Genomic DNA, 9,548 nt, shown 5'->3' with positions numbered 1-9,548 from the left:
GCAAACAAATACTGCTAAATATAAACCAAATCGGACACAAGTCTTTGGATTGTAGCAAAATCAGATCAAAATTGCGATATTTAAAGACCAATAAATAAATTCGAGAGATCGGTCTATATAGGGTCTATATCTAATAGCCTATAGAGGACCTATAGAGCCCATCTAGAAAACTTTGTCAAAATTTTATTTCTATTGAAACTTTTGCAAAATTTTATTTCTATAGAAAATTTTGTCAAAATTTTATTTCTATCGAAAATTTTGTCAAAATTTTATTTCTATCGAAAATTTTACCAAAATGTTATTTCTATATAAAATTTTGTCAACATTTTATTTCTATAGAACATTTTGTTAACATTTTACTTCTATAGAAACATTTGTCAAAATTTTATTTCTATAGAAAATTTTGTCAACATTTTATTTCTATAGATTTTGTGAGAGCAATATTTTGCAATATTTACCAAAACATCATGAATTCTAGCAAACAGTAAAAAATCTACCATTTTTGGTAGAATTCTCCCAATTGAGGCAACAGTGATCCAGACACTATTTGCAGAATGCGGACATGCTAATCATTGCACTACGGTGGATCCCCCTAATATATCCAAAAACCAATACATTATCAATATTATTGTTTTTTAATATATATTCACATTTATTAAATTTATATCCGCCAAAAAATAAAAATAACTCAAATAATTAACCATAATATCCAACGGACAGGTTAGTAGTATATATTATATAATAATATAAATGTATATAACATATATGTATGTATCTACGTGAGTATGGGTGTGTGTTTGTGTGTTTGAGAGAAATATAGGAGAATGAATATAAATATTACATTAGAACAAATTTGGAAGATTAGATCTTACAATATTTAGTATGAATCTCACTGTTTTCTTCACAATTAGGCAACTGTTTATTATAAGAAAATATTGAATTTAAAGGAAGAAACCTTATAAATAGATGAAACGGGAGAAAATCAGAAAATAAGGGAAATTTTGAAAATAAAGAAAAAAATTTAATCATTTTTACTCTGTTTTCGAAATCTTCCAAAATCTGTGGAATAAATTACAAAGTTTTTATAATTCTTGTTTTAATATAAACAAGTTTGTGTGGAAATCATTAAACAAAAATAATATGTCCAAAACAACATAAAAAATGTTAAAAGTTCATAGGAAGAATTTTCAAACTTTTATTCTGATTCCAATTTCTAGCTCAAAACTATTGTTAAGATCTTTTATGTCCAATTATTGAATTATTCACAGGTGTATTGAAGGGTCATGATTGTAGAAGATTAAAAACAAAAAGAAAAATAACACAAATCAGTTATTCTAGAGTTTCGGTATACATACAAAAACGACAATTTAATTTTTTTTGTTGGGTATACATTTCCATGTGTGTGTGTGGGTTTGTGTGTTGGGGTGTATTTTGTTTTGTTGTTTTTTAGAGCCTATTCAGCTTCACTACTATCTAACAATGCGTTTAATGGAAATCGAACCTCCCAGGCAGCTTCCCATAAACGACTCCACATTCATCCTACATTCTCATATGACATTGCAGGACGATCGGTACTCATACCACCCGTAGCCGATGCTGCCGAATTGCCAAATATGGTAGAGGGAGGATGATGGCTCTGATGATGATTTTGCAAATTTTGCGTTTGTTGATGGGCATGATGTTGTGGCGCCTGTTCATTACGTATTTGGGGCAGGGGAAACATTATACCATGTGGCATTTGGGGATGATGCAAATGTTGTTGTTCAGGCGGTGGTGGTGGCGGCTGTTGATGGGCACTCTGATGTTGCTCCACATGTTGCTTGCGTTGTTCATTCTGTTGCTGATGTACCTTCTCGGCTGTACTTTCTTCGTATTTCTTTTGCAATTGAAATAGCGTATGGGGTATTTGCTGAGGAGCATGTAGAGCCACAGCCCCCGACGCAGCGGCCCGATCAACTTGCGATTGTGGTGAAGGTTCTTTTTCATTTTTATCATATTTCTTTTGCAATTGATACATACTATGCGACAACTGGGTATGTTGTGGAAGCTGGATTTTATCATTGGGTGTTGTATTACCCGAAGATTTTCCCGAACTTGAGGACGATTGGGCGGTATGAGAATGATGGGATTTCTCTTGTTTTATGGGAGACTTCTTTTGATATCTTTTCAATACCTGAATCAATTCACTTTTAACATCCAGGCGTATATCTTCCGGTACCCGTTTGATCTCTTCGTATAGGGAGAGTAGAAAAAGTTTATCTGGATCACGGCTTTTTCGTTTTTTACTCTTTTTGGGAAATGCATCCTGCATGAATTGCAAAAGTTTCTCCTCAAAGGCTGCCTCACGATGGAATGCAGCAGAAGCATGTTGTTGCCTACGCATTAGATGTGGATGTAGACCACTGGAAAAGGCCGGATGATTAGGCATAATATTGTGTTGTTGTTGTTGTTGTTGCAATGTGCCCGTTGAATTTGAATGATCGCCATTGTGACCAGACATTTGGGGGACATTGCCTTGGCCAAAACCACCGCCACCTTGGGTGTCTGTGTGATTAGATGATCCTGGGGCATCATTTGTTTCACCATCATTTGTGTTATGATGATCTTGTTGCTGGGCATGTTGTTGAGAGTGTTGCTGTTGTTGTTGTTGCTCTTTATTCATATGTTGGCCACTGGATGCTGCGGCTGCCGTTAGTATGGCATCACAAAAATGTTCAGGGACATAATCGAAGCCGGACATAAAATTTTCGGGTTTAAGTTCACCATTCATTTCCTCATAGAAATATTCTGTGCCCACAATATCAATGATATCATTATCTTCTTGACTAAGCTCTATACCAGGGGGAGGTGAACCGCCTGCCATTTGACATCGTTTCATTTCGGCCAGTTTTTTGCGTGTAGTCAAACGCATATCCCGCCAACACTAAATATAAATAAATAGACCATTAAAGAAAAGATGTGTGTTGTACATAATTCCAGTACCTACCTTCTTCCATTGTATGATGGTCTTTTTTGGTCCAATTTTATTCAAGGCCTCCTGTATTTTTTCCCAATACCATTCCTTTTCTTTTTTACCCTCCATGTATTTGGTCTCTCTCAACAGCGTTATAAGCATTTTCTTCTGTGGCTTTGTCACACGATCCTTGAATAAAATATTGAAAACCTTGAAATTAAGAAACGAAAGAAATTTGGCAACAATTCGAAAATTCACACAAAAATACAAGAATAATAATTATTATATAGAAAGGTTGAGGAAATGATTGGGATGGGGTTGTATTTTGGATTTTATGCAAATAAATAAATGAATTAAACAAATAAAGTCAGAACATGGGCAGGAACAACAGGGAGCCACCGTGGTGCAATGGTTAGCATGCCCGCCTTGCATACACAAGGTCGTGGATTCGATTCCTGCTTCGACCGAACACCAAAAAAGTTTTCCAGCGGTGGATTATCCCACCTCAGTAATGCTGGTGACATTTCTGAGGGTTTCAAAGCTTCTCTAAGTGATTTCACTGCAAGGTGGAACGCCGTTCGGACTCGGCTATGAAAAGGAGGTCCCTTGTCATTGAGCTTAACATGGAATCGGGCAGCACTCAGTGATAAGAGAGAAGTTCACCAATGTGGTATCACAATGGACTGAATAGTCTAAGTGAGCCTGATACATCGGGCTGCCACCTAACCTAACCTAACCTGGGCAGGAACAAGGCATTGCCTTTTTGGAATAATTTATTAGTTTTTCATTTCGATCAAAATCAAAAAACAGCCGAATACGGTGGGAGCATATGCAGGGTACACGAAGAAGATGTATTAGGCTTGTCCAGTGCATAAAAGTTTTTCGCAAAGTTTGAAAAGCTCACGACCTGCAGAATTCGACGAAGACCATTTGAAGGAACTATTGAAGGAAGATTGTGAAGATCGCGAATTGGGCGGAAAATTAACATCAATGAAGTGGAGGAAGTTTAATCAGTTACTTTTACACAAAAACTTGGAGACTTAGTGGCTCACGAACTCAACAAAAAATGGAACACGCCTTAAAATTGCTACTCATTATTCCGACCGCCACCGAGCGTCCAGAAAGAGCTCTTTGTTTCAAATCCTCACGGGAGATGGGAAATTCTGTCTGAAGGCGCTATGCCGCACGAAAATTACCCCCAAAACCAAAATGAAGCATAAGCCCAAAAACTTATATGGAAAACAAAAACGCAAAATTTTAATGTTTTTTTGGAGTGTAACTTTATCTTACTTTTGAAGCCCATTTGCATTGTGAAATAAAATCCCAATATTTCAACAACATTTTTTGTTCCGAATAGCATTGCATTGCTAAAACAAACACATTTGATATGTATGGCAAGGTTTAAGTTGTTTGAATCTATAGATAGATCCAAACGATAAGGATGGACGGACCTAGGTCATGGTTAAAATTTTTGGTTTTGGTTTTGGTTTTTGGACATAGTCCATAAAGGGCGGGCTAGCGCGATTCCAAATTAGTATAAGTGGCCGACCTTCAGTCGTGGTTTTAAAATTTCTCCTATGGGCAGAATCCATAGTAGGGTTGTTTAGGTTTATAGCGGGGTCTCTACATTGCCCATATGAACCCATATGAATAAGTGAAGACATCTTGCTACACGATAAAGCCAGGCCCATAAGTCGTGAAAACAGCACTCCAAAAGCTTGAATGGGAGATTCTACAGCCCTCGCCGTACTCTTCGGATTTTGCAACTAATCTTTTCCACTCTCAGTCAAACCAAATTAGAGGTATTACCTTCGATGGCGAATCTGGGGGCTAATCACGGCATTCGATATCGAATTCATAATCGTATCGAAAAAATTTTCGATACGATTAGGATCACGGCATTCGATAGAAATTTGATGCAATTTCTCTAGCATTGCCAACAGCAAAAAACGAAGCAGACAAAATGAAATGACAAAATTAAGTTAGCGGCACAAAATAGAATGAAGATTTCAATGTAAAAAGTAAATTGTATTGCATTATATCTTATGGACCCATATCTCTTATTACATTCCTCCGAATTCTTTCCTAATTGGAGGATGGGATAAGTACAAAATAATTCGGCGACAAATAAGAAATAAAAGTGCGCATTGTTATTGGTATAAGTACATGGGTTTGAAATGGTGTGCACTGTTAGAAAGTCACCTTTTGCAGGCTCAATGGACGATTTCGGCTGACGAAGGAGGCGTTCAAATTGAAAATATTTTTTGGTGGCACGTCAACGTCAATTATATCGATTTACAATTGTCTGCCGTCTTAAAACTTTTTGCCAGTGGAAGCCTTCATCATTCACTATTCTTACAAGGTGGTCCAGAAGCGTTATGTTGTCACGGAATGGTACGGTAATTGGTTGATCACAATATTGGATATCGATCCTAGCTTGGCAAAGAACCATACATATTCTTTGCCAAGCTAGGATGATCGCTCCCGAACTCAATTCGAACCAAAAACTAATATATTTTACTATTCCTATATGGCGAAAACAATGTAAAAAACATGTGAAAAATGTTGTACGATTGCAATTTACCAATCGAATGTCGATCAAAAAAAAACTCGATATCGACTCCCGTGATGCGAAAAATTTAGATTAAGATCAAAAGTTCTCGATATCGAATGCCGTGATTAACCCCCTGGCTCAACAATAACACCAGACCTGTCGATTTGGTGGGAAGATGTCTTAAACAGATACAGGGTATACGACATTTAATTTATTATTATAATTCCTTATTTTGTCCACATATTATTGAAAATAAATTACAAGTCAATAGGCTGTGTTGTTATATTAACGTCTTTTTTTCTACAAATGGTTTTATTTTGTTCTCTATGTTGCATGAAGAAGCTTCAAATTTGTCTTCCATTAAATTATCTTGCATGGAAACGAATGCGAAACTGAATTCCTACACTCAGTCCTCATTGCCTAATTTAAAGAAATCAACTTTTGGTTCAATTTCCACAAAACGAAATTTAACGGTTACAATTGCAAGCATTCACAATAATTCGCATGTCATTGACGTAGATAGCTAGCACCATCTATCAGCTTATATAAAAAACTATGTAAACACACACACACACACAAACTCACTCACTGTTGTGAATGAAATATATTACTACTGTCACATAAATATGCAATCAGATTTACATTGTTCTTAAATATAAATTTAATGCAGAGAAGAAATCACACAAATCTACAATCTACTATTGTCTTCGTGTTTCACAAAATTTATTCGTCCGATTTCTTTGATATGAATATTGCTGGCAACAACACTGCTGGAGCTTTTAGATGATGGTGGGAGGGAGTAGGAATTCAAAGGGGGGAAACATCATCGAAAAAAGAACGTCGGAACCTTCTTGGCAGGCATTCATTTTTCACTGAATTCAATCCAAATAGAAACAGTACTATTCTCCCCATATTTACTTACCATTTTGATAAATTATTAACAATATTCTAACGGGGAGCACACTTTTCGGCTGTAATTTTACTTCGTAGCCTTGCGTTTTCTTTAACCAAATTGCTGCTGCTGATTTTTTCTTCTTTTTGTCATTTTCCGACTGACTGTCGTTCTTCTTTGTCGTCGTCGTCGTTGTTGTTGTTGTAGGCCGCCATCTCACTCACAGTCAAACCCGCCGTCTCACTCACACACTAACGATGGCATTAAGCAAATGTCAAAATCAAGCATCGGAGCTGTTTCAAATTTCAACGGCGTACAGCTTTTAAATTTTTGCTAACCCCCCTCCCCAACACGTCAACTAATCAACAGCCCTTGATGCGCTTTACAGACTATCAGTTATTCCGGACGACAGTGCTCGTGTCGAACATATCCCATATGTTGTGCACATTATAAGTTAAGTCCGAAGGCATAATCTATACTTCTACATGTTTATGGGATCGATAACACATTTACCGATTATTTAGTCATCGCCGACAAGTCGCATCGATCCGACACACTGTAAGATTCCTTACAAACACCGACATTCCGTCCGGAATAACTGATAGTCTGTAAAGCGCATGAGTGACGATGATCTTCGTTTGGTCAGACGTATTCGAGATGCGAGGAGGGGGACGATGGAACGCTTTTGAATTAGGATAGAGAAAATAAAAAGCAGAGATGTTTCATGTTTCGGATGTGGACTCTGCAGAATGGAAATTACAACATGGCAGTTAATAATTTTTTAATTCAAGGCCGGTATTATAGTGAAGTTTTTCAAGGCTATATATTAAGTTATTGCAACTGGGTAGATTTACGCCCCGCCAAATAAATTGATGTTTATCAATGTCTGGGTTTGAACCTTTGATTTCACTGTATACAGTGCATGACTTTGGCTTAAATCTACTTTAGTACAAGTGGTCCGATTGGTCAAATTTTTGGCCAGCGTGTAGACTTTTCGATTCTAAACACAAAATGTAATATACCACTTTTTGGCGGAAAGATCTATTTTCGGAGTTACGGGCCCCTAAAGTTTTCATTGCCACGTATATTGGATTTAGTATCCAACACACATAATCATCCTAAAAGTAATATATTTAGAATAACATGGACCCGGAGAGGTCCTGGGTTCGCGTTAGCCAATTTTGGACCCTGTCCATAGGAGAAAGTCTCAAACCCCGGCCGAAGGCCGCCTACCTATCCTCTTTGGGCCCTGTCCATGGGAGGAAGAGTCAAATCCCGGCCGAAGGCCCGCCACCTATACCCAATTTTTAAGGGTCGGTATCTCGAAAACTACGCTCTTTCGAGAACATTTTTACTTAATATTTTCTGCGTACTATTTTTACCAAATACGCAAAAAACGGAATTTTATTCATTTCAGGAAAAACTGCTGTCAGAATTAAGAAAAATATAAAGGCAAATAACGATTTTCAGATGTCGATATCTCGGAAACTATGCTTTTCCGCAAAATCTTTTACAAAATTGCAATCAAGATCCTCTCGGGAGCCAGTGCAAATTTTATACATCGGTTTCAGCCAAAACGGCAATATTCGCAACTAAAGGTGGGTAGTACGGGGTACTATGTACGGGTTTCGAGTTAAAAATTTCTGAAATAATCAAAATTATAAATGAAAACAATCATATTCCTGTAAATCTTGCCGAAATCTAGAGGAACAAGAAAATGTGCATCAACTGAGTTCATATATCTGTTTTATACTGAACTCTTTTAATAAAGTAACCATTTCAACGCTAAAAGCGAACATTGTACCGCGGTGAAATGGTTGCCATGCCCGCCTTGACTATAAAAGATTATGGGTTCAGTCCCAGTTTCGATCAAACATAAAAATGCTGCTGACATTTCAGAATGTTTCAAAACTTCTCTAAGTTGACTCGAATAGAAAAAGAAGGTCCCTTGTCATTGAGCTAAACTTAACATCGAGCAGTACCCACGAACTGAATAGTCTAAGTGAGCCTAAAATACCGAGCTCTTACTACACCTAACCTAAAAGTCAATATTATTTGCATTAGGTTCAGTTAAAGTGTGACTACGGAAAGTGGTCCTTTCTAATGTTTAAAATTTCAGGATATGTCAGTTTGGGGTGTATGGATGTGATTTTCGTAACAACTTTGAATGTCGTCATCGATTTAGAAATTAGATTACAGTAACCCCTCGATTTTTGTCGTCTCGGTTTACGTTGTTTCGATTTTCGTGGTCAATTTTTTTGCCCACTTTATCAGAAACGCCTTCCGTATCAACGATGATGACATCGAAACATTTTTTTTCTGAAATTCTTACCGAAATTACTGAATTACCTTCATGTTTGAAGTTTTTTATTAAGTACACGCACATACATACATGGATTAGGAGTAAGTATGAGCAATTTTTAATTCGGTTTACGTCGTTTCGATTAACGTCGTCAAATCCCGAAACCAATCACGACGTAAATCGAGGGATTACTGTAGTCGACAATATATGTGATGAAAAACAATCTGTAAAATTTGCTCATCAATAAAAGTTGATTAGTCAATTTTGCAAATCACTACAAATGTGAAGGCAATGAATATCCGACATTTTTTTTGTCAAAAAACGGATTTCGACTTTAAAAAACAAACACCAGATAATATAACCCAAATCCATTCAACGGTTTACAAATTAAGTGTAAAATAATATTTGAGTTTTTTTATATTAACTTCATTGTCTTCAAATTTGCCATAGGGTAAATTTTCTGATACTTTGAGTCTGCTAAGCTAATAGGGTTCAAATTTAGAAACGTTCCCTCAATTTGACATTACGATAAAAACCCTGAAACTAGTTTTTTTTTTTTAAATTAGGTTTCCGTTAAGTACATATCCCAAAATGGCAAATATCTGTATATTTGCATAATCTGTCCTATTTACCTTTTTTTTTCTTTCTTCAAACTTGCATACAAAATAGTACACCCTTTATACAAAATCCGACTTATTCATTAAATGTAGAGGTATCAAAGAATCGACTCTTCTATCCTATTTTAACTTATCCCACAAATTTATGAGGAAAACTATATTAATTTTTCTGCAGAGAACCACAGAATATCTTCTCTGTATATATTGTTTTCAAATAATAAAATTCAACA

The 9,548-nt window shown here is 36.3% G+C and overlaps 1 protein-coding gene across 2 annotated transcripts; it reads right to left on the bottom strand.

The window, feature by feature from the left end:
* Positions 1-1,171: 1,171 nt before the first annotated feature.
* On the bottom strand, positions 1,172-6,764 carry LOC142238496 (uncharacterized). 2 transcript variants are annotated; one of them, XM_075310166.1, is made up of 3 exons: positions 6,430-6,764; positions 2,987-3,163; positions 1,172-2,923 (listed from the first exon to the last, which is right to left on the bottom strand). In XM_075310166.1, exons 1-3 carry the CDS (start codon positions 6,430-6,432, stop codon positions 1,535-1,537), a joined length of 1,569 nt encoding a protein of 522 aa, XP_075166281.1. In that variant the 5' UTR covers positions 6,433-6,764; the 3' UTR covers positions 1,172-1,534. The 2 variants fall into 2 exon arrangements, with proteins under 2 accessions (XP_075166281.1, XP_075166282.1); XM_075310167.1 differs by having other exon boundaries at positions 2,987-3,142.
* Positions 6,765-9,548: the final 2,784 nt, after the last annotated feature.

Source organism: Haematobia irritans, chromosome 5 (genome assembly GCF_050003625.1).
Source record: "Haematobia irritans isolate KBUSLIRL chromosome 5, ASM5000362v1, whole genome shotgun sequence".
Classification (NCBI taxonomy): domain Eukaryota; kingdom Metazoa; phylum Arthropoda; class Insecta; order Diptera; family Muscidae; genus Haematobia; species Haematobia irritans.
The sequence above is the reverse complement of the archived record's forward strand: the minus strand, read 5'-3'. Positions and strand labels throughout refer to the sequence as shown.

Coding starts and splice junctions, on each gene's coding strand:
- LOC142238496 (XM_075310166.1), bottom strand. Junction 2,924..2,986: donor CCATCATACAATGGAAGAAG/GTAGGTACTGGA, acceptor ATTTATATTTAG/TGTTGGCGGGATATGCGTTT.